This window comes from Pseudorasbora parva, chromosome 11 (assembly GCF_024679245.1).
Source record: "Pseudorasbora parva isolate DD20220531a chromosome 11, ASM2467924v1, whole genome shotgun sequence".
Lineage (NCBI taxonomy): Eukaryota > Metazoa > Chordata > Actinopteri > Cypriniformes > Gobionidae > Pseudorasbora > Pseudorasbora parva.
In genome coordinates, this window is record NC_090182.1 from 33948265 (window position 1) to 33974874 (window position 26610).

The 26610-nt window shown below is 41.1% G+C and overlaps 1 protein-coding gene across 1 annotated transcript; it reads right to left on the reverse strand.

Annotated features, from left to right (window-relative positions):
* Window positions 1-18721: 18721 nt before the first annotated feature.
* LOC137092086 (uncharacterized) lies at window positions 18722-25853 on the reverse strand. The gene is made up of 2 exons (XM_067456360.1): window positions 25594-25853; window positions 18722-25331 (listed from the first exon to the last, which is right to left on the reverse strand). The coding sequence occupies exon 2, from the start codon at window positions 25117-25119 to the stop codon at window positions 19222-19224; it is 5898 nt and encodes a 1965-aa protein (XP_067312461.1). The 5' UTR covers window positions 25120-25331; window positions 25594-25853; the 3' UTR covers window positions 18722-19221.
* Window positions 25854-26610: the final 757 nt, after the last annotated feature.

Genomic DNA, 26610 nt, shown 5'->3' on the forward strand with positions numbered 1-26610 from the left:
TACAGTGAAGCATCGTCCGGGGGTCGAAAATATAGCCACCAATTTTCTTTCTCGCTCTCCTTGCGAGAATGCTTAGGTGGTGGGAAATGTGAAGGCTAAGGCCACACATATATGTAGGCTATATATTTATTTTGAATTGTTATTGTTTGACTTTTTTCCCCCTCTTTATTTTCATATATTGTGTTTATTTTTTGTGTATATTTGGTAGTACTACATTCTCATTTTGTTGGTTTTGTAAGATTTATTAAATTGTAAAACAAGATTTGTTTTATTTATTCTTATGTATTTATTTGTTAAAATCCTAACCAAACGGTTGTACTAGCTGGTGTGCGCATTTAAGATCTAAAAAGGAGATAGCGCCAATTCATGACTAGAGTGCATGCTAGAGAATGAATAAATTCCACTAGACAAAGTTATGAGTTTAATATATTCATTTTATTTAGTTTGAGTTGTTTCTGTTGCAGGCCCCGCCTCCGGAGACCCGTCAGACAGATTACTGTGAAAACAGGATAGAAATGAAAAGGACGAGAGTCGCGTCTGCTCTTTTCACAGCTCTTCTGTTAGTGTGTTTATTTAGTTCACAATCAATTTCAAGTACATACAATCACTTTTAAAGCTTTGCTTCACATTCTATTCTCAATTTCCATCACTTTAGTGTCAGTGTTATCAAAATAAATTGCTTTTTACAATTTTTCTTGTCTCATGTCACCTGAATACTCCATAGACATTTTATGCACATCAATTGACATTTTAATAAAGACAATATGACTTAAATTTGGTCTTACTCAATATATGTTTATATATATATATATATATATATATATATATATATATATATATATATATATACACACATATATATATATATATATATATATATATATATATAGTATAAAAGTGTATATTTTGAACCACTTCCTTTTTAAAGATGCTGTATAGCACAATTTACTATTTATTTCCCCACATGGGAGAGTATTTACTAGGGCTGTATACCTTGGAGAACCTGGCGATACGATACATATCTCGATACACAGGTCACGATTCGATACGTACCTCGATACAGAGCTGTCTCGATACGATTTGATACAATGTGAAAATTCGATACGATTCAATAAAAATACATGGGCCAGAGTTAATTAGTTAATGCTGAACACATTTATTCAACAAACAGAACTCTGCATTTTTCTTCAATTTATGGAAGACAAAAGTGCATTATAACAAAGTGCATTTTGCTTAAATATTTGCAACTTTAAGTGCTCTGATTAATTGTACACAAATTGTATTAATCTGGAAATTACCACAAGTCAACATTTAACTTTCCAATGGTAACAGTCTGAGCTCACACAAGCACAACATCTTATTATTACGCTTATTCTTATTATATCTTATAATTCATTTGTTGTGACACCATGTACTGCCATAAAATATTTCACTATGAAATCACTTAAATGCTACATCTTGCTTTAATATTTGGCACAACAACAAATCTAATCTACCTCATAACTGGATGGATTTTTAAAAATCTTAAGGCTAAACCAGGTTTGTCCTCAAAAAGGCAGGTTGAGAAAAGGATAATCTTGGTAATGCTAGCTTTGATCCTATGACGACGGATAGGATAACTCACGAGCACCTCCCGACCTTACGATAATTTTTAAACATGTTTAAAAAGTTCGGGGAGTCGGCCCGATTTTTACCGGCATATGGCTGTCCCCTATTGCCAAATTATGCACAAGCACTTCACATAGGCTCAATCTATGAGTATTATTAGCTCAGTGGCTGCAAACATAGGCTACAGCGTTCACACACACACACACACACACACTTTCTCTCTCTCACGTGCACCCTTCTCTCTCCCTCTGGTTGTTTCGGTTAAAAGGAATGGCTACTGTCCTCTGCTTTTCAACAAATCATTTGCACACCGGTGCACACCGGGCCGGCTCTAGCTCTTTGGTTGCCCTAGGCGAGATGGAGTTTTGCGCCCCCCACCCCTCCCCACTCCACTCACTTTTATCGTCTCTATTCTAATTCAGCACGTCTGTTTTCCTAGGCCTACCCTAACCGAAGCACTTATTATTAAACACGTTCGACGCTTTATTTCCACTTTTCAAACATTTTCTCACTTTTTATTGAAAATAAATGCCTTTCCGATCTGATTTGTGATGGAAAAAGGGAATAGAGCGAGTGTGGTAAAAGGCAGGATTGAACCTCTGATCGATCTGCATCAAATCTTTATGCCATGCGTCTTACCACTACACTACAGCCACTGTAAAGAATTTAGTGAACACAGCATATTTGTTTTTAATGTAAATATGGTCTCTATCGTTAGGCTGCTCCAGTAAAAAAAAAAAAAAAACGAGGCCGTATTTATTTCCTTCCGACGCCCACGTAGAGAGCGTTTGTACTTTTTATAACTAACGTGCATACGTTATCCATATTCATAACGAACTGGACTTTTGATATTTAAATGACATCCATGTAGGTTATTGTAGATTATTGTCAGTGAAGTTATGTTTGCAATACGTATAGTAATTATGTAGAAAACTAGCAAGTGATAGCTTGGTGACAATATTAATAATATTTATAAAATAAATATTAGTTGATAAGATTGATACTAAGTAATTTTATTTTGTTTGACATCTTATTGGCTGAGATAAGAAGACTAACCTCTATACTGGGCTTTCTTTCGATTTTCTTCCTTTCTCTTTTTCTCTTTTTCCGTCCCTGTGCACCCGCGGGTTTAGGCGCCTCATTTTTGATGAGCACTTGCCTGACCTAAAGCCTGAACTAATAATCAATAATCACCATCAATTCAATCTAATAATCAGGTTGATAAGTAATTAAACGTGTGGCTGAGGGGGCGCCCTATGATGATCATAGCTGTGTCCCAAAGTGAAGTGCGCGCACTTCGAAGGCCGCATTTGAAGTGCGATTACGTCATACCTGCACTACGAAGACTGTCGCAATGTGAAGGCTGCACCCTCTGAAGGCCGCATTTGAAGTGCGATTACGTCACAGCGGCACTACGTAGGCTGTCCCAAAGGGAGAGTTGCACCTCTGAAGGCCGCATTTGAAGTGCGATTGCGTCACAGCGGTGCGACGAAGGCTGCCGCAATTCATGAACGACTTCAAAATGCGCCCTTCGGTTCTCAGGCAAAGGAAGGGTACAGCAGATGGGACCTTCACATAACTTCGCAGCCTTCCCTATCCCAGAATTCATAGCACAGTGGTGACTACAGGATTTGACTGGTCCGCATTCCCGCGGCACTCGAATCAGATTCCAGTTAAAGACGGTAGCGGTCGGTAACTCAAGTGTAGCCTGGGTACTATTGAACACAACAGCGCGAGCGCTAGAAGTAAATAAAACGTCCAACGTTAGTGCATTCACACAGTTCCCAGTTCCCTGCCCCGAGCAAGATAAACTTTAATTTCCCAATTTTTAAATGCTATTTATTTCTCAACCATTATCTCAAGAAGAGGAATCAGTCCATTATCACCCTTTTCGCTATTTCTTTTTTTCCCATACAAAATTTCTTTAAATAGCCTTCAAAATATAATCTGCGCGGCGCTGTATTTTCGTCCTGCTCCCGCTATTCCGCACCGCACGATCCGCTCGCGCAAAATTCACTCCGTGCTCACCCGCTATAAATTATTTTATTCCCAACCCGACTGATCAAGCTAAATTTAGATTTTGTTTCCAGAATCTATCTTTTAAATTTCCCTTACAGAAAGAGAGACACTGGATAGGAATTGTCCGTGCAATCATTTATTTTTCTTACAGCCTAGCCTATGTCAACACCGTAACTAAAACAAATATCACAGAAAAATAGGCTAAATCAAATGTGACATCTGTCACTCAGAATTATAAGAAAAAATACAAACAAACGAAAACTGCTGACTTAGATGCTAAAATAAAGTATATATATATATATATATATATATATATATATATATATATATATATATATATATATATATATATATATAGCCTATATGAATGAATGAATGTTCACTGACGACGGTCAACGAAACATCGATCCTCCAAAGGCTGCATGCGTGGCCGACACAGAACAATTTAAATGGCTAGCTTATTATTTTTTATGCAAGTTATTTGTAAATTAAACGAACTGCTGTCTATTGTTCATTTTCGTTAACTTCAAACGTAGGCTAAATTAAAGAGAAGTGGTTTTTCTATAGCCTAGCTATTGTTTATTTTTGTAATGCACGTTATAATTTGTAGCTACATTAAACACATTTATGTTTATACATATATTTTCTTGTCATGTAATTTAAAATGTGTTAATGAAAATAAATTGGTCTATTAGCCTACGTAGGCTTTTTACAACTATAGCCTATTTATAGACCAATAAAATAACTTAAGTTTAACATTAGAAACAACACATTTTTATTATCAGCCAAACCAGAAGAAAACACTTTTCAACACTTTCATTGCGCTGAGCGGGAGAAGCTGGAGCTGGACCGGGATGGGGAATAATGCACAATAGAGACTCTGGTAAGGCCTGAGCGGGACATCATCTTCTGGGATGAGCAGGGCATATTTCCACTGTCCGCAGCTTTGCGGGGCCGAATCGGTCGACGGCTGCATGGCATGCCATAAAAAATGCATCTGAGATGATGAGTTGAATAAAAATAAGTAGGCCTACTTAAAAAAAAAAAAAAAAAAACAACTTGGACGTATATAGGCTAAATGTTTAAAATATATTGTAACAGTTACATTTAACATAAGAAATAAACTGTTAACTAATATTTGCAATTTGACAATATTTAACAGGCTACAGATTTACATGCTTATGGTCCAGCCCATCGTCGCAGGCTTTGAAGCATCTCAAAACCCAATAGAAAGTTCAAAAAAGTATATATATATATATATATATATATATATATATATATATATATATATATATATATATATATATATATATATATATATATATATATATATATATATAAGTAGTAGTATATGCTCCATTTCTCTTTTTAAAATCTCCTCACGAACGTCCGCTGTCAGTTGTCAGAACCTGCTAATCCATTAACGGCGCTTTGGTTCATTGTTGCCAAGTCTGAATGAGGCTGCATTTAGGCTACTGTTGCTTTGGGGTGTTTGTAGCCTAAAGTCCACAGGTTAAGTTGTCTTTACTTAAGCAATATTTCTACTGCCCGCGCCCCGCATTTTGGAATATTTTGGCCCATTCTGGCTGTGATTCCGATACTTTTGAATAACAATTGGAGGGGTTTTATTATTCAGACCTGGCAACCCTGTCCCTCGGTTCGCCCTTCGTGCCGCTTCGTGCACTTCGTGCACTTTGAAGGCGTGGCCTGGTCTGGCCTTCGAAGTGCATGGCCTTCGAAGTGCGCACCCTTCACTTTGGGACACAGCTCATGTTTCATGAACATTATAGCTGTGTCTCAAAGTGAAGGGTGCGCACTTCCAAGGCCATGCACTTCGAAGGCTAGACCAGGCCACGCCTTCAAAGTGCACGAAGTGCAAACCGAGGGACAGGGTTGCCAGGTCTGAATAATAAAACCCCTACAATTGTTATTCAAAAGTATCGGAATCACAGCCAGAATGGGCCAAAATATCCCAAAATGCGGGGCGCGGGCAGTAGAAATATTGCTTAAGTAAAGACAACTTAACCTGTGGACTATAGGCTACAAACACCCCAAAGCAACAGTAGCCTAAATGCAACCCCATTCCAGACTTGGCAACAATGAACCAAAGCGCCGTTAATGGACTAGCAGGTTCTGACAGCGGACGTTCGTGAGGAGATTTTAAAAAGAGAAATGGAGCATATACTACTACTTATATATATATATATATATATATATATATATATATATATATATATATATATATATATATATATATATATATATATATATACTTTTTTTTGAGCTTTCTATTGGGTTTTGACATGCTTCAAAGCCTGCGACGATGGGCTGGACCATAGCCTAAGCATGTAAATCTGTAGCCGGTTAAATATTGTCAAATTGCAAATATTAGTTAACAGTTTATTTATTATGTTAAATGTAACTGTTACAATATATTTTAAACATTAGCCTATATACGTCCAAGTTTTTTTTTTTTTTTTTTTTTTAAGTAGGCCTACTTATTTTTATTGAACTCATCATCTCAGATGCATTTTTTATGGCATGCCATGCAGCCGTCGACCGATTCGGCCCCGCAGAGCTGCGGACAGTGGAAATATGCCCTGATCATCCCAGAAGATGATCTCCCGCTCAGGCCTTACCAGAGTCTCTATTGGGCATTATTCCCCATCCCGGTCCAGCTCCAGCTTCTCCCGCTCAGCGCAATAAGTGTAGAAAAGTGTTTTCTTCTGGTTTGGCTGATAATAAAAATGTGTTGTTTCTAATGTTAAACTTAAGTTATTTTATTGGTCTATAAATAGGCTATATTGTAAAAAGCCTACGTAGGCTAATAGACCAATTTATTTTCATTTACACATTTTAAATTACATGACAAGAAAATATATGTATAAACATAAATGTGTTTAATGTAGCTACAAATTATAACGTGCATTAGCCTACAAAAATAAACAATAGCTAGGCTATAGAAAAACCACTTCTCTTTAATTTAGCCTACGTTTGAAGTTAACGAAAATGAACAATAGACAGCAGTTCATTTAATTTACAAATAAATTAATTTAGCATAAAAAATAATAAGCTAGCCATTTAAATTGTTCTGTGTCGGCCACTCATTCAGCCTTTGGAGGATCGATGTTGACCGTCGTCAGTGAACATTCATTCATATATATATATATATATATATATATATATATATATATATATATATATATATATATATATATATATATATATATATATATATAGGCCTATATATATAAACTTTATTTTAGCATCTAAGTCAGCAGTTTTCGTTTGTTTGTATTTTTTCTTATAATTCTGAGTGACAGATGTCACATGATTTAGCCTATTTTTCTGTGATATTTGTTTTAGTTAGGGTGATGGCTACAGCCTAGGCTGTAAGAAAAAATGATTGCACGGACAATTCCTATCCAGTGTCTCTCTTTCTGTAAGGGAAATTTAAAAAATAGATTCTGGAAACAAAATCTAAATTTAGCTGGATCAGTCGGGTCGGGAATAAAATAATTTATAGCGGGTGAGCACGGAGTGAATTTTGCGCGAGCGGAATGGTGCGGTGCGGAATAGCGGGAGCAGGACGAAAATACAGCTCCGCGCAGATTATATTTTGAAGGCTATTTAAAGAAAGTGTATGGGGAAAAAAATAGAAACAGCGAAAAGGGTGATAATGGACTGATTCATCTTCTTGAGATAGCCTAATGGTTGAGAAATAAATAGCATTTAAAAATTGGGGAAATTAAAGTTCATCTTGCTCAGGGCAGGGAACTGGGAACTGTGTGAATGCACTAACGTTGGACGTTTTATTTACTTCTAGCGCTTGCGCTGTTGTGTTCAATAGTACCCAGGCTACACTTGAGTTACCGACCGCTACCGTCTTTAACTGGAATCTGATCGAGTGCCGCGGGAATGCGGACCAGTCAAATCCTGTAGTCACCAGTGTGCTATGAATTCTGGGATAGGGAAGGCTGCGAAGTTATGAGAAGGTCCCATCTGCTGTACCCTTCCTTTGCCTGAGAACCGAAGGGCGCATTTTGAAGTCGCTCATGAATTGCGGCAGCCTTCGTCGCACCGCTGTGACGCAATCGCACTTCAAATGCGGCCTTCAGAGGTGCAGCTCTCCCTTTGGGACAGCCTACGTAGTGCCGCTGTGACGTAATCGCACTTCAAATGCGGCCTTCAGAGGGTGCAGCCTTCACTTTGGGACAGTCTTCGTAGTGCAGGTATGACGTAATCGCACTTCAAATGCGGCCTTCGAAGTGCGCGCACTTCACTTTGGGACACAGCTTATGTTGTATTTCGCTTGTTCCGATTATATGCTTAATAGGAAGTAATGGGCGGCACTAGAGCGCGCTCACGCCCCTAACACAATTGTCGCCCTAGGCGACCGCCTAGCTCGCCTATAGCAAACGCCGTGTCTGTGTTTAACACGAAAACTCGTGTGATCGCGGCCGGCTCGCGGTGCAGAAACAGTCGTGCCGTGTACCAGCTGATTTGATGCGATGATCAAATTAAATGACTCGTAGCGTCTGCAATATCTCACGACCTCCCGAGTGCCCGAATTCGCACAGTGTACGCTCGCTGTATTACCGGTGTAGCATATAGAAGCCTGGCAATGCTTGCAGATTGCATTTGTTTTATCGATCCCTTGGTTTCCTTCCTTTGCGTGTGTCCAAACATCTGCCTTTAGGGACAACTGCGCTTCTAAAATCTTCAACATTTTCCATGAGTTTTTTTTAACTCGTGGGTGTCGCTGCGCCCCCTAATGGCTGGGGGGAGTATCGATACTAAGGGCTATAATATCGATACTGTATCCTTTTTTATTATATCGGTATGTATCTAAGAATCGATATTTTGAGCACACCCCTAGTATTTACAATGACGGAACACAGACTGAGACTTTCCACTCTTCCCTCAGTGACTGGTCACGTGACCACCAAGCGCGCCAAACGCGATCACAGAATGAGCTTCTCAGAGACGTTTAACGATCTATTTTTGACACATTAACTTGAACAATCTAACATTTTACAACCCAAAAACGATTAATGAAAGTCTATAGATAGATATATTGATCACTGGAGCATATTTAGACCATTTTCCTCAAGTTAAAGAGAGAACATACATTGCAAAAACCAAACGTCATCAGCAGAATCACATTCAACACTTTACCTTCCTCATACATCGACATAACACAATCACTGTTATATATTGAACAGTTTCTCTTATAATGTCCGTTTGCTTACCTGTGAAAACAGGATAGAAATGAAAAGGACAAGAGAGTCGCGTCTGCTCTTTTCACAGCTCTTCTGTTAGTGTGAGGGAGTAGAGGTGGGCAGATCGATACTAATATCGATAATATCGATACCAACGGTGGTATCGGTATTGATCGATACCAACGTGAAAATATCGATACTTAAGTTTCAGTTTCTCTTGTTTTGCGACCTGGCCGTGTTTGTCAAATCCTGCTGCTGTCACAGAGCAGAGGAAGCTCTCAGGAGAGTGCTGCTCGTGCTCGACACTGCTCTCCTCCCCCTCTCCTGTTTTGTACCGTCACGTGACCCACCACTATAGTGCTACCACCAGCAGTCAGGCGCGCGCATTTTAATTTTCAGCATTATATCGTATTACAAGGAGAAATTGTTTTACATTTATTATATTTATTGTGAAGTAAAACTTTGTGACTTTGTTTATTTAAGAAAAAAATCCTGAAAAAAAGTGCACTAAAGAGGAGAAACATTTTTTGTTAACATGCTACTTGAAAAGAGAATTTGTTTTTACATTTTTTATATTTGTGAAGAAATCATTTTGTAACTTTGTTTATTTAAATAAAGCAGAAGTAACCAAAAGTTGTTTCTGAACAAAAGCTTTTGTAGCACTGATTAATAACTCAAAATGCAAATCACAAAAACAAATTAAAATTCATGAAAATTCATTTTGATTTAGGTTGAAGACGCATCCACCTTAATTATTAAAAAGTATCGATATTGGTATCGGTATCGGCGATACTGGCCCTGTATTTACTTGGTATCGGATCGATACCAAATCTAGCGGTATCGCACACCTCTATGAGGGAGCATACGCAGTTCACCAGTTCGTTCGCGACTCCCGGGCCAGAATGTCAAAATAAGAGTTATTTGTTCTCTGTTCATATAAATCATATACATTTAGTTAAAGGAACACTACATAGGGAAATAATGTAATTATCAAACATATAACAATAAACCGAGTTAAGAGAAAAAATACACAATTGTATACATACTTACTGTAGTCTACTTCCTGCTTCGCTACTGTTCGGACGCTCTTGCTTACTGCTCCGTGCTTTGCTCTATCGCTTCTATATTTTATCTCATAATTTTAACTTCAGCAAATCAACACAGTGCTCTAACAACAAAGCTTGACTTCAACGATAAAACTAGAAACTCTGTTGACTGGATTACTACAAAAAAGTGGAACATTTCATCTGACCAGCCTCTCGCTGCCATCAGCTTACATTCCGGAAGGGAAAACACAGCTGCCTACTATCGAAAGGATAAGAAAATGCCTCCTCTAGCTAAGGAATCTTCTTGCTGCACAAACTGCCACAGACTTTTACAAAGGATTGCAGTTCTTGAAACAAAGTTATTTGCGGAACCACCAAACCGGACGAATCACACAGCAGAGCTTCATCATGAACGCCCTCTGCACACAGCCGGTGAGTCCCATAAATTTAGTGCTACTCAACAAATAGAGAAACAAGAAACTGATCGACACACTAATCGATGGCACAAACAGGGGCAAGACCCAAATGCACTCGAGACATCAGATTGTCACGAGCTTCATATATTGCTGCCGTTGCATGCTCTACCCCAGACACAAGGATTGCAAACACTAGTTTCCGAGCACCATCGATACATCTCGAAAACAGATTTGAAGTATTAATGAATGTGGGTGAGGAATCCCCAAACGAGATGAATATGATCGAACACATATTGCATCAGCCCGCAGCTAACACTAATGCTAACAGGCGCTCAAGGTCGAGCAGACAGCGGCCCTCAGCTCAGAGCGCAGCCGAGCCAAGGACTCTGATAGTGGGTGACTCTACAGTCAGAAACATTCGCAGCAGAGATACAACTACATGCTGCCTTCCACAAGAAACCATTTCTGATGTAAACAGGGAAATTGAGAACATTCTGATGAAACATAAGACTGCAAATCAACGAATCATTCATGTGGGGAAGAACGATATTCAGAGAGAGCAGTCAGAACTCATGAAGTCGGACTTCAATGAACTTTTTGAAACACTTAGAAAACTGAAAGTTCAGCCGTTCATCAGTGACCACTGCCAGCAAGAGGAACAAATAGATTCTCACGGTTGCTTGGGCTTAATACATGGCTGCAAAAAACCTGTAACATGAATGGAGTGAACTTCATTGATAACTTCAATCTCTTCTGGAGTCAGAGACAACTGTTTACATCAAATGGCCTCCATCCAAACAAACTTGGTGCAAGAGTGCTAAAGGACAATATTTATTTTTCCCTTCTTCATCCTTCAGCTGTGTGTTTTAACCCACTCAACCTGATACAGAGTATGGACCCATACGGAAATGTAATATATGTACATATATGTCCCTATATCCGAGTAGTGATGTCATATATGTTTCATATAAGGCAATACATTATTAGCACATATATCCATTCTCATGATATATGAAGATATAGGTTTATACCATGTATGAAATACCCATAGAAGAATTATTATATATACATATATTAAAATTATTTATATGTTGACTTTTTATATGGTACTGTATGTTAACGCCATATATGCAAACAATATATGTTGAATTTATATATATATAAGTTTATTTAAACATAATGTATGCAAACATTCAGTATGCTTGTATAGGATTTTATAAGGATTTATATAGTGGTGTTTGAATCCTGGCATTATATTAAATTATATATAGTGGTGTTTGAATCCTGGCATTTCATTCTAATTTAGTTTTGGTTCAGGCTTCGGACATTAAAAGCTCCATGTGTGTTTTTCTCCCCGTTGTGAGTGTACAGTTTGAGCCTTCACTTGGTCTCGTGAGCATCTAGTTTTGCTTGGACAGTATATACTCTTTTGTCCATGTGTTTAGGGTTGTTTGTTTAGCATGTGGCTTGTGCTCATCATTAGCCATGGCGTGTACACTCATGACATTTTTCATCCTGTCCTCTAGAGGGCAACAAAGGGAGGAAGGGGTTTTAAGGTTACGAGTAGCATAGAGGAGAGGCATGGCAATGGAGCATGGGTGAAAATGCCTGGAATCACATTGCGTTTGAGAGTTAAGTGAATTGTACATTCTAATGCTTTACAATCTTATTCAAATGCACATTTTGATGTACCCATAAAAATGTTAATTCATAGTGTTTGGAAGTTTGCAGAGAAGCTAGCAGAGGACTCTGTTATGGGGCTTGAGTGCACTGATACCTACTTCTGACCTGTGTTGGATTGTGCCAGTGCCTAATCTAGGATTTAGTATTGTATATCTTCATTGCCTGCTTGGACTGGGCCTTCTACAACACTCATATAAGAGACTTGCATTGCAGACTATATATCCTTTTCCCTCTACGGCATTTTGAATTGTTTGGTACTGTTTTTTGTTTGTGTATCACTAGTATTTTGAGTTTGGAATTGATGTACTGTTGTTGTTGTTTTTTTACTTATAGTGTTAAGCTTCGATATTCACAATGCTGTCTTGGATTTCTGTCCATGTGCTAATTGTTACTATGTTATCTAATTCAGTGGTTAAATAGATACAATTTATTTCCACTCCCACATTTTAGAATCTTACAGTTAGTTTGAACACAAACTATTGGCAAAAGTGAATTCCCGTTTTTTTTTAGGCTTTCTTGTTGTATAAAAAACTAAGGAGAGCCAGTTACAAGCATGACAGGGTTTGTTTGTTTCGATTGTTTATTTTTGAAGTCTAATAAAAAGCCCATTAACCTCTGCACCCTTGAGTCCTTCATCTCCTGCCTCACCTGACAATAAGTAACATTATAAATATTTTATATTTTAAATGTCATTTGTTTTATACATAGTATATATTTTAAGACCCTACGACATTTGACATTGATAGTGATTTGTCACATATATAATTTAAACATATGTTGACTAAAGATATATGTCAATATATGGAATTTCTGATGCTGTGCATATATGTGCATTTATGTTTTTACTCTATATGAGCATATTAGGATATTTCATATATGAGACCTATATGTCAAAATATGTATTATACATTCATAAACATATATAATATATGGGATACATTTATATGTCAATATATGGAATTGTTCCAATTTCTAATATGTTTCATATATGTTTTTACTTTATATATCACATATATCGCATATATTGATATTTCATATATACACATATATTGCATTTCCGTATGGGGATGACCACAGGACTTCATTTCAGCTCCTGAATGGACACTCGGCTGACACATCCCACAAGGACAATGAGAACTCCACACAGCCACATTTGCTCACGGACACACTCCCAGCTGAGCACTGCCCACAGAGCTCACTACAGACAGACTGTGAAGGATTAGAACTGCTCCAAGATTCAGCACCTAAAGATGACTTTCTTGAAAATGGACAGCAAAGCCAGGACAACATACTTCAACTTCCGATAACACCAGAGCAACAGCCCCTCTCACCGGACATGTCATTCCTCTCTCCAGCATCCCCGCATCTGGGCTTCTCAGAGAAAATGGAGGAACTGATTTTTGTTGGAACTAGACTATCACACTCAATTGCTGCAAGCCCCCAGATATCAACCAAAAAGCGTCGAGCCCCACAACCACCAAAGCCTGTGGGCCCAGCTCCCCCTCCTCCTGTGAGATTTCTTCGGTCACAACGCCAGGGCCCACACCCTCCTCCATCTGTTGTAGGTGAACCAAAAACAACTGATTCCAGCTCTCAGTGATGTGTTTTGGGTCCCCGCTAGGATAACAGTACCTTTATCAAATATTTACAAAACAAGTGGGAACCCAGTGTGCCTGCCTCTTTCTCTATCTCTGTTCTGTTACGTGAAAGAAAGTCTAAGGCCTTGTCAGGCCGTTTAACAAACCAATATAATCTGCTGCCTGTTACCTGTCAAACTGAGACTAATGTGGGTGAAAAAATTAATACTGTTAAGTTAGCACTTTTAAACATCTGTTCACTTAAGAACAAATCATTCCTAGTCAGCGACTTAATAACCACAAACAACCTTGATTTTTTTTCTTTTTCTAAATGAAACGTGGTTAGAAGAAAACTGTAGTGCAACAGTCCTCAATGAAGCAGCCCCTCCTAACTTTACTTTTATGAGTGTTTGCAGAGCAGTTAGGAGAGGTGGGGGTGTTGCTGCTCTTTTTAAAGATTTCTATCAATGTAAGCAAGTATCATTTGGTGAATATTTGTCTCTAGAATATATGGGTATTGTGTTAAAAGGTTCTCCACGCATCCTGCTTATCATTGTTTACAGGCCTCCAAAGTACTCTCCAGCCTTTATTGAGGAATTTACAGAACTGTTATCAATAATTTCCTCAAAGTTCGACTGTTTTGCTATTGCTGGGGATTTTAACATTCACATAGACAATTTTGAATCCAGTACAACAAAAGAGCTCATGACCGTTCTTAACACTTTTGATTTGACACAGCATGTAAATGGACCCACACACAATCGTGGACACACTCTAGATTTACTTATCAGTAAGGGTCTAAACATTTCATCAGTTGTTATTAAGGATGTGGCACTGTCTGATCATTTCTGTATTTTCTTTGACGTATCAATCTCTCCTGCCATTGAAGCTAGATCTGTCTCTGTCAAAAAGAGATGCTTAAATGAGAACACTAATGTGCTGTTTATGAAGGCTTTATCTCTAACACCAAGCATATCTGCAGACTCTGTTGATTTTCTCCTTGAATCCTTTAACTCAAAAGTAAAGAGTGTAATTGATGATATTGCCCCTCTGAAAGTCAGGAAAAAGAGTGGCAAACAAAAGGCACCATGGAGAAACTCAACAGCAGTTCAAATAATGAATAATGAAAAGAAAAGAAAATCTGAACGAAAGTGGCGGAAGACAAAACTTGTAGTCCATTATAACATCTATAAAGACAGCCTTCATGCTTTCAATTTTGAACTGGGCAAAGCTAGACAGACCTTCGTCTCAAATATTATAAACAAACACATAAACAACACGCGCACTCTTTTTGTTACTGTAGACAGACTAACAACCCCCCGAGTCACATTCCCAGAGAAATGCTCTCAGACAGCAAATGCAGTGAGTTTGCTTCCTTCTTCTCAGAGAAAATCAAAAATATCAGAAAGGCGATCAGCATATCCTCTAGTTGCTCTGGGGTCAGTCAGATCAGACCAAACCCTCGGAAAATTACTATGTCTGATTTCGAAACGATTGACGGTAAAATTTTAGAAGACACAGTACAGCATCTTAAAACATCAACCTGCGCCCTTGACGCTCTCTCCACTTCTTTTTTCAAAAGTGTGTTTAACTGTCTGGAAGCAGATCTCCTAGAAGTGGTGAACTCCTCACTTCTCTATGGGACTTTTCCAACCGCCCTTAAAACTGCAATAGTTAAGCCTCTTCTGAAAAAGAGAAATCTGGACAACTCCATACTGAGCAACTACAGACCAATCTCAAATCTCCCCTTCATAGGCAAAATCATCGAAAAAGTTGTTTTCAATCAAATAAACAAATTCTTAAATTCAAACGGATTCTTTGACAATTTTCAATCTGGTTTCCGACCGCATCACAGCACAGAGACAGCGCTCATAAAGATTATAAATGATATTCGCTTAAATACTGATACAGGCAAAACATAAATTCTGGTACAACTGGACCTCAGTGCTGCATTCGACACAGTTGACCACAATATACTTCTAGACAGGCTGGAAAACTGGGTTGGGCTTTCTGGAATGGTCCTCAGATGGTTCAGATCATACTTAGAAGGGAGAGGTTATTATGTGAGTATAGGAGACCATAAGTCTGAGTGGACGTCCATGACATGTGGAGTCCCACAAGGGTCAATTCTAGCACCTCTCCTGTTTAACCTGTATATGCTGCCACTGAGCCAAATAATGAAAAAGAACAATATTGCTTACCACAGCTATGCTGATGACACCCAGCTCTACTTAGCACTATCACCTAATGACTACAGCCCCATTGACTCCCTGTGCAAATGCATTGATGAAGTTAACAACTGGATGTGCCAAAACTATCTTCAGTTAAACAAAGACAAAACTGAAATCATTACATTTGGAAACAAAGATGAAATTCTCAAGGTGAACGCATATCTTGAGGCTAAAGGTCTGATAACAAAAAATCAAGTCAGGAATCTTGGAGTGATTTTGGAGTCAGACCTGAGTTTCAGTAGTCATGTCAAAGCAATAACTAAATCAGCATTCTATCATCTGAAAAATATTGCAAGGATTAGATGTTTTGTCTCCAGACAAGACTTAGAGAAACTGGTTCACGCTTTCATCACCAGTAGGGTGGACTATTGTAATGGCCTTCTCACCGGCCTTCCCAAAAAGACCATTAGACAGCTCCAGCTCATACAGAACGCTGCTGCCAGGATTCTGAGCAGAACCAGAAAATATGACCATATCACATCAGTCCTCAGGTCTTTACACTGGCTTCCAGTTACATCTAGGATCAGTTTTTAAAGTTCTACTACTTGTTTATAAATCACTCAATGACCTAGGACCTCAATACATCACAGATATGCTGATTAAATACAAACCCAACAGATCACTCAGATCAGCAGGATCAAGTCAGTTAGAAATACCAAGAGTTCACTCAAAGCAAGGAGAGTCTGCCTTTAGCTATTATGCCAGCCGCAGTTGGAACCGGCTTCCTGAACAGATCAGATGTGCTCCAACAGTAGCCACATTCAAATCCAGACTCAAAACACATCTGTTCAGCTGTGCATTTACTGAATGAGCATTGTGCCACTGTACGTCCGACTGATTGCACCCTATCTTATCTTATCTTATCTTATCTTATCTTATCTTATCTTATCTTATCTTTGCATCATTTTTTAAATATTTTTTTTATAACTGTTTTAGTTTACCTGTCCTTTTCTTTGGTCATTTTATTATTTTTAATTCTCTTTACATTGTATTCTTTTTCTTATGCATTTTTAGCCCTATTTTAATTCCTTTCTATGTAAAGCACTTTGAATTGCCATTGTGTATGAAATGTGCTATATAAATAAACTTGCCTTGCCTTGCCTTGCCTTGCCTTACTGTGTATCACACTCTCCCTGACAAAATAAGAAAAGCTCCAGTGATCAACCTTTTACCTCCTGTATATGTGTAATCAACATTAAGACACAGTGAAAGTGTAAGGCAAGCATGTGTGAGGAGTGTAGGGATTGGTATAACCAATTTGTGGCAAGCAACTATTTATACCCCAAACAGGTATGTGTGTGATTGGGTAAGCTGTCACTGCATTAAGTGTTGGGTATGGCTGTAGCACAGGCTGACCAAAGGTGTCATAAGTGTAAATCTGTCTCGGCCTTTTCTCCCTCGTAGACCTTCTTACTGCAGGTTCACTACCTTCACTTGGACTTGCTACTCTCTCTGGATCGACAGAAGGAGCCGTTTCCCTCTCCTCATCCACACCGTCTTCCACAGATGGTACCAGGTAAGTATTGGGTTCTCTTTCTGACAAATTTTCCAGTACCCTTGATTCCTCCTGTCTGTGTATTTGATTGTATTCTTCCCTTACAGGTACTCGCTCAGGTAGATGACTATTCCCTGGTTCCATTCTGCTAACTGGGACTCTCAACCAGTATCCTCCTCCACCACTTTCTTCATCTGAGTCTGTTGTGTCACTGTCTCGTATGCTTTCTTTGTTGAGTGTCTGACTTCTTGTCTTTCTCTGTTTACCAGATTTTGGCGATCGAGGTGTCATCGTGGGAGCTTCCACTGGTAAGTCATTGACCAGAAGTAGTAAGTTCCGGTGCAGTGTCCTGGTTTTATTACAGTCTCCATTCTCAGGATGAACTACATAGACTGGGTTATCAGAGACTTGACCCTTCACCACATAGACTACTTATTCCCAGTAGGATCGTAACTTCCCTGGCCCTCCTCATTCTCCAAGGTCTCTGACGAGCACTCGGTCTCCTGCTTTCAGTAACACCCCTCTGGCTTTTCGATCGTATTTGAGCCTTCCCTCTCGCACTTGCTTGACGACTGTTTCCCTCAGCAATCTTGTATGCCTCTGCTATTCGTGTCGCACACTGGTTTTCGTACCCCTTTGGTGTGACTCCCTCTGTTGGCTCCACCAAACCGAAGATCAGGTCAACAGGAAGGTGAGTATGCCGCCCGTATAATAGGTAAAACGGAGAATACCCAGTAGACTCGTGCCGCGTGCAGTTGTAGGCATGCACGATTTGAGGTAAGTGCTCTTTCCACCTTTCTTTTTCTTTGTCTGCCAGTGTCCTCAACATCTGTATCAGAGTCAGATTAAACCTCTCTACTGGGTTTCCTTGGGGGTGATATGGTGACGTTCTAGAGTGGCCGATTCCAGCAAACTGTTGGAGAGTGCGAAACAGTTCATTCTCAAACTCACGGCCCTGGTCATGATGTAACTTGGCCGGGTACCCAAAGCGTGGAATGTAATCTTGGAACAAGCGTTCGGCTGCCATCCGCCCTGACTTGTTCTTGGTTGGGTAAGCTTGGGCAAACCTTGTGAAATGGTCCATGACGACCAGGATATATTCATATCCTCCACGGCTTGGCTCCAAGTGCAGGTAGTCAATGTAGACTAGCTCCATGGGTGAGTGTGTTGTGATGCTACCCATGGGTGCACGAACATGTACAGTCGGTTTCTTTTTTTTTATACACAGGCACTTTCTGGTCCCATTTTCTTTGGAGAATCTTCTTTCTGGGCTCGAATCAGTTCATCTGGTCCTATTGTTGGCAACACGTTGTAAAGTTGAGGTGTGTTCTGCCCCCGCTTCTGTGTGTGTATGGCGCAGTCTAGCCTTTTACATCAGCTCGGCAGATAGTTAACAGTTTCCCCAAGACAAAGAATGAAGCTTGTTTATCCTTTCCAAACTTTACTCAGGAAGCACTGTAAAACTGCAAAGAACAATACATTTCAGTATTCCATTCAAATACAGAAGTTGTTTATGAAAAATATTGAAATTGAATCTGAAAAACATATACAAATAAATATGCCAACTTAATGCTAACTTCTATGGGAATTTACATTACGAAGCTAACATTTAGCATATGCGATCAAAATACACATTTTGAATGAACTAAACTTAATTAACAAAGGATCTCATTACTATTATTCTTAGTGCTAGATGATGAGATAACTATATGACTTCGTACTTACAGGCAAACGTGTTTTCTGGCCAAAATAAATCAAGAGTGAAAAACATGAGATCGCCCTTCACCGAGAGACATTGAACTGACGCGAGACTGCTTGTAAATGTAAACAACATGCTAGGTTAGAAATCACCACAAGAGGTCTCTCTTTGACCAGAAAAACGTCAGAACATAACACTCCCCGCTTGTTATAATGTATTATAACACTATTCCCTTTTTACAAGTAGAATAACTTCTGAGACTGGTCTAGAATACACCCTCTGAGTATCCTTTCTGCCCACCCTCACATCCACTTTGCGAACTTTAGAATCTTTGCTGGGAATTGCGTTCACCACCACTCCGACAGGCCATTCATTCCGCTTGACCTGAGCATCCTTGAGCAGCACAACATCTCCTTCACTCAGGTTTGGCTTGTCCACGTGCCACTTTTTCCTTGGTTGAAGTAACACCAGGTATTCTTGACGCCAGCGCTTCCAGAATGAGTCGGCCAACGCCTGTACTTGCTTCCACTGCTTGCTGTATAGGTCTTTAAGGTCATACTGTCCCGCTGGTGGCAGCACTTGGTCGACCTTTTGTGTCAGCAGCATGGCAGGAGTGAACACTGTGGGCATATCTGGGTCGGATGACACAGCAACAAGGGGTCTGGCATTCATGATGGCCATAACTTCAGCCATGAGTGTGACCAAAACTTCATGAGACAGGTGGGCAGTGTTTGTCTGTAACAACAGAGCATCCAGTATCCTACGGGCAATACCTATCATACGCTCCCACACTCCACCCATATGGGAAGAGTGTGGAGGATTAAAGGTCCAGGTGCAGCTTTGATTGTGAAGGTAAGCATTTAGTTCCTGGTCATCAGATTTGATCTGAAGTTCCTTGCATGCCCCAATGAAGTTTGTTCCCTGGTCAGAACGAAACAAACGGACAGGACCACGGACAGCTGTGAATCTCCTTAATGAATTAACAAAGCTTGAGGAGGACAGAGACTCAAGAACTTCAATATGCACAGCTCTTGTTACCATACAAGTAAAGATGACTGCCCAGCGTTTGTTCTCTGCAATGCCGCCTCGAGTTCGTCTTGAGCTTATGGTCCATGGGCCAAACACGTCGACACCTACATTTGTGAACGGAGGACCTGGGTTGAGTCGTTCAGCAGGTAGGCTTGACATTTTTTGTTCTTCCATTCTTCCTCTCAGCTTATTACAGGTCACACATTTATGTATGATACTTGACACCAGTCTCTTGCCTCCAATCAGCCACAGTCCAGCAGAGCGAACAGCACCCTCTGTCAGATGTCTTCCCTGATGAGCGACCTTTGCATGGTAATGTCTCACCAATAAGGTTGCTACGTGGTGTTTTCCGGGGACAATGATTGGATGTCTTTCTTCCCAGGGTATGTCAGCCAAATTAATGCGTCCTCCGACTCTCAGCAGGCTGTCCTTATCCACAATTGGATTCAGTTTCCTTAGAGGACTTGACTTTGGAACTACTTCGCCTCTGGAAAGGCATTTCATCTCCTCAGCAAATGTATCGTGTTGAGCGTTTCTGATGACTATTAGCCTTGCTTGTGTCGGCTCATCCGTATTGCCGATTGAGCCCTTTGTACAAGACCTGGCCTTGTGTATGAGTTTGGTAATGGCTCGAATAAGTGACTTCCAGTTGGAGAAGCGTTCAAATCGGTTTGATCCCAGCTCTCTTTCAAAGGTCTTGGTAATGAAAGCTTGGATCTGTGGGCGTATGTCTGCGTCTGCCTCAGGGTCAATGAGCTCAAACTCCTCTGGCGATGAGGTGTCTTTGACTAAGAAGGCTGGACCTTTGAACCAGTTGGTGTCTTTTAACATGGCAGCTGGCACTGAGCGAGTCCCATGGTCTGCAGGGTTGTGTTCTGTGCTGACAAAGTGCCATTGTTCCGGGCTTGAAGACTTTCTGATGCGTGTGACTCTATTGGCAACATAAACATAGAATCTTCTACTTGTGTTGTTGATGTAGCCCAATACAATCCGACTGTCTGTGTAGAATGTGACCTTGTCAATGCCTACGTCAAGCTCTTCTTTAATTAAGTCTGCCAATTCAACAGCCAAGACAGCAGCACAAAGCTCGAGACGTGGAACGGTGTGTGGGGGATGAGGAGCCAGCTTTGCCTTGCCAATGAGGAATCCAATGTGAGTGTTTCCATTTTTATCTGTTGCTTTGAGATAAGCCACTGCTGATATGGCCATAGTGGAGGCGTCAGAGAAGATGCAGAGTTCTCTGTGTTTTGTGGAGCACAAGGAAACTGGCACATAGGGTCTGTCAATTTGAAGCTGCTCAAGCTCACAGAGTGAATCCGTCCACATTCTCCACTGTTCCTCTTTCGCCGCTGGCAGAGGAGCGTCCCAATCAGCTTGCTCAACAGACAGCTCCCTGACTAAGACCTTTCCTTTGATTGTGACAGGTGCTACGAACCCCAGGGGGTCGTAAAGTCCATTGACCGTGGACAGGATTCCCCTTCTAGTAAATGGCTTCTTTTCTCTAGATACACAGAACGTGAACGTGTCAGACTGCAAGTTCCAGGTGAGTCCCAAACTCCGCTGCAGTGGCAAGGGGTCAACATTTAGCTCTAGATCCACCAAGTCTTTGGCCCGCTCCTCAGGGGGAAAGGCATCCATCACAGTACGACTGTTAGAGGCTATTTTGTGTAACTTAATGCTTGACTCTGCTAATATCTCTTTTGTGTTTTTCAGTACAGCAATGGCCTTTTCGTCTGTGGGGAATGAGGAGAGCCCATCATCAACGTAGAAATTTCTCATGATGAACTGTGTAGCATCACTGTCCTGTTCCTTTACTCCATGCAAGGCTGCTCTTCTCAGGCCGTAGATGGCTACTGCAGGGGAAGGAGAATTGCCAAAAACGTGCACTTTCATGCGATACTCAGTGATGTGTTTGTTTGGGTCATTGTCTTTGAACCACAAAAATCGGAGAAAATCACGATGATCTTCATGGACAATGAAGCAGTAGAACATCTGCTGGACATCTGCAGTTACTGCTACAGGCTCTCTGCGGAAACGCATGAGGACCCCCAGTAGGGTGTTGTTCATGTCAGGTCCACTGAGAAGAACGTCATTAAGGGAGGTGCCTTCGTGCTTCGCACTGGAATCAAACACTACACGTATCTGGTCTTTTTTCTGTGGGTGATAAACACCGAATAATGGTAGGTACCAGCATTCTTGTTGTGGCCTCAGTGCTGGGGCAAGCTCCGCTTGATCAGCATCAAACATTGCTTGCATGAAGTTGAAGAAGTGTTCTTTCATTCCATGTTTCTTTTCCAGCATGCGACGGAGGGAGGCGAGACGATTGACAGCATGTTGTCTGTTGTTGGACAGACGCGGCCTGTTTGGCTTAAATGGCAGCGGTGCTACCCAGCAGTTTGCTTCGTCTATGTAGACTTCCTTATCCATGAGGTTAAGGAACAACTGATCTTCGATGGACAGCCCAAGCTGATCGTCGTGCCGTGTTCTTTGAAACACGTCTCTGCTCATGCTATCTGCTTTATTGGCTGCATGAGACACACATGGAAAGGTGTGGGGTTGTACAGCGCTGTCAATCTTCTCTCTGACCATTAAGTTGCTGGTGCATGGGTAAAGGATGGAGTGGCGTCCGCTTGTCAGCACACTGGTTCTGAAGACGCTGACAGTAGTGGTTTTATGAGTTCTACCCAAACACACATCTCCGATTATGACCCATCCAAGGTCGAGTCGCTGAGCAAACGGTGCATTGTGTGGCCCATTACACTGTTCACGCACTTTGTGCAGCCGTATTATGTCTCGCCCAAGTAGGAGGAGGATGGACGCGTTGGGATCCAGGACTGGGATTTTGTCTGCCAAGTGTTTGAGGTGCGGATGATGTCTGGCTACCTCTGGTGATGGTATTTCGGACCTGTCATCTGGCAGCATGTCACACTCAATAAGAGTAGGCAAGGGAATGTGGATGTTACCGTCTACTGATTCCACTATGAAGTTGCTGGCACGTCGCCCTGCTGTATCCACTACTCCTGAGCATGTCTTTAGAGTGTACCTCGACCCTGTGCCTTGAATTCCAAAATGTTCAAAGAATTCTGTTCTTCCAAGGGACTTATTACTCTGTTCGTCAAGAACAATGTAGGTCTTCATGGCTTTGTCTCTTTGGCCAACAGGATACACTAAGGCAAGACATATTTTGGAACAGGATTTTGATGTGTTCACACTCCCACAGATTTCTGTGCATTTGGACGTCACGGACGGAATGGCCTCCTGCGGCTGCTGCTCCCCGCTGTGATCCACAGTACTCACATGTACATCAGTTTTCCATGGGGCGGGCCCTGGATGTAGCGCTGACAGGTGTTTGTCACTGTTGCACTCCTGGCACAGCAGAGGCCTGTTACAATCTTTAGCAACATGAGTGGATGAAGCACAGCACTTGAAACAGATGCGTTTTTCTTTCAGATATGCTTTCCTTTCCTCAAGAGTTTTGTTTCTGAAGCCACGACATTTTCTCAATGGATGAGGCTTGTTATGTAGTGGGCACTGTTTGTCAGGATCCTCTTGTTTCTTAACTATTGTTGTAGTATCTCTGTCGCTGCCACTTGTTGAGATTTCAGTCCTCCTCACAGCAACTGATGTTCTCACGTGATGACTGGTTGGCTGATAAACACTCTTTTCTGTCTTTGATGCACACCATGCTCCTGTAATGTAGGCAAAGCTAGGATCGTTGAGTATTTTTGCCTGTTCACAAACAAAGTTGACAAAGACTCCAAAGGGAGGATATGTTACCCTGTGTTGATCTTTGTAACGTGATCCTACAGTAATCCACCTCTCTTGTAGGCTGGGAGGGAGTTTCTGGACTATTGGGCTTACTCCACGGGAGGTGTTGAGATATGAGAGACCAGGTAAGTATCCATCTGCTCGGGCTGCTTCAAGTTCCATGAGAATATCTCCCAGTTCTCTTAACTTGTGGTTTTCTTTGGTTGAGATCTTAGGAAATTCCTCAACTTTTCTTAGAAGAGCATTTTCAATCACCTCAGGTGAGCCATAAACATCCTCCAGTCTTTGCCATAACATCCTGAGGCCTGTGGGTGCATTGTGAATGTGTACCGCTCTGATCCTTCTAGCTTGCTCAGATGACGAGGGCCCGAGCCATTTGCACAGCAAATCAAGTTCCTCTCTAGCAGAGAGTTTCAGGTCATTAGTAGAGCTGATAAAAGATGTCTTCCAGGCCCAGTAATTCTCCGGCTTATCGTCGAACTTCAGTAGGCCAGAGCTCACTAGCTCTCGTCGCATCAGGTACTTCCCTAGGTCTGTTGCAGCACTGGGTGGGCTTGTGTTGTACGTAGGGAGTGGCTGTGTGTAGTAAAACTGGGGAGGCTTGAAATCGTCACTGGTTTGTTTCACATTGTGCGAGAGCTCACTGTATGGTTGTCTCTGTGCAGTGCTGGATATCTGATTTGGTGTCCAGATTGGTTCTCTTTTGTACGAGTGATGTTGAGTTTGCTCAAGAAACTTGTGTTCACTGATTTTACTTGGTGACGCGTTGACCTGGTTGTCCACTTCACTGCTGTCCATGAAAAGCTGGCGCACTGGTGAAGTCGCCTGTGGTCTTGTATCTGATTGTGAAACTGCAACTAAATTTACTGTATTGGCTGCTTGTGTACTCTGATAAGGTTGGTGACCTGGATGTATGATAGGAATCTGCATTGCAGCATTTCCACAATGAATTTCGACTGGAGTTAGAGGCATTGTGTTTTTTTCTATTTGCTGAAGTGGATTTAACAGTTCATATTCCTCCTCAGCAGCTGCTTCAAGGCTTTCGGCTTCAGCGTTAGCAGCAGCCGCCGCCCGTTCTAATTTCAGTTCATACAAACTAGCGTTTAGAATGGCTTGTTGTTTTATTAGTTCTGCCTCTTTCCTAGCAAATGCAAGCTCAGCACGTGCGGCTTCTGCTTTAGCCCGTGCTTTCAATGCCATAGAATTAGCCACAGATTGTCTGCTGGTTCTTGAGCAGTTAGATTGTCTGCTGGTTCTTGAGCAGTTAGATATTTGTGATCTGGTTTCTAATCCATCCAAATCTTCTTCTTCTATTCTGTGAGTCATGATGATTGCTTTGAGTGATTTTCTACTTACAGATCGACAAAACGCTGGCCGTTAGAAGAGTTGTGCCTTTTTACTGTTCTGCCCCCGCTTCTGTGTGTGTATGGCGCAGTCTAGCCTTTTACATCAGCTCGGCAGATAGTTAACAGTTTCCCCAAGACAAAGAATGAAGCTTGTTTATCCTTTCCAAACTTTACTCAGGAAGCACTGTAAAACTGCAAAGAACAATACATTTCAGTATTCCATTCAAATACAGAAGTTGTTTATGAAAAATATTGAAATTGAATCTGAAAAACATATACAAATAAATATGCCAACTTAATGCTAACTTCTATGGGAATTTACATTACGAAGCTAACATTTAGCATATGCGATCAAAATACACATTTTGAATGAACTAAACTTAATTAACAAAGGATCTCATTACTATTATTCTTAGTGCTAGATGATGAGATAACTATATGACTTCGTACTTACAGGCAAACGTGTTTTCTGGCCAAAATAAATCAAGAGTGAAAAACATGAGATCGCCCTTCACCGAGAGACATTGAACTGACGCGAGACTGCTTGTAAATGTAAACAACATGCTAGGTTAGAAATCACCACAAGAGGTCTCTCTTTGACCAGAAAAACGTCAGAACATAACAAGGTGATTCATCCTCCCCAGTGGACATATACAGGGCGGCAACCCAGGCTACGTCCTTCACCTTTGACGCATGACTGCCCTCCCACGCTGCTTGTATTGCCCCCACAGTTAGCTCTTCCGTGCACTCCGATGCATATGCTTCGATGTCCAGAGGAAGACGAGACAAGGTATCTGCATCGATATTGACTTTCCCTGGCCGTTACTTGATGTCGAACCGGAAGTTAGACAGCTCCCCGACCCACCGATGCCCTACTGCATTGAGCTTTGCTGTGCTCATCACATATGTCAGGGGGTTGTTGTCGGTGTACACTGTGAAGTGTGGGGCATAGAACAGGTAGTCCCGGAACTTCTCGCAGACAGCCCACTTCAATGCCAGGAACTCAAGTTTACCACTGTGTAATCAGTAGTTCCTCCCTGTTGTTGTCAATGTTCTGGACCCATATCCTATTACTCTCAACCTCCCGTCTTGTCGCTGATATAGGATGGCCCCTACGCCCCTTTCAGATGCGTCGGTGTGGAGCGTGAAGGGTAAGTTGAAGTCCTGATATGCCAGTATGGGTGGGCTTACTAACATACCGATTAGTTCTTCCAGGATCTGTTGGTGGTCTCTTGTCCATTCTACTGGAGATTTGGAGGGAACTTGTGGGCCTTTGGTTTTCTTCTTACTGCGAGTTCCCTGTGTTGTCCCAGGCTTGGCCTGCAGCAGCTCGTACAAGGTTTTTGCTAACCTGGAGAAGTCTTGAACGAAGGCACGGTAGTAGCTGAGGAACCCAAGTAGCCTCCTCACATCCCCCACTGTCTGAGTCCTGGTCATTAAGGATCGAACGGCCTCCAGGTCCTTAGGATCT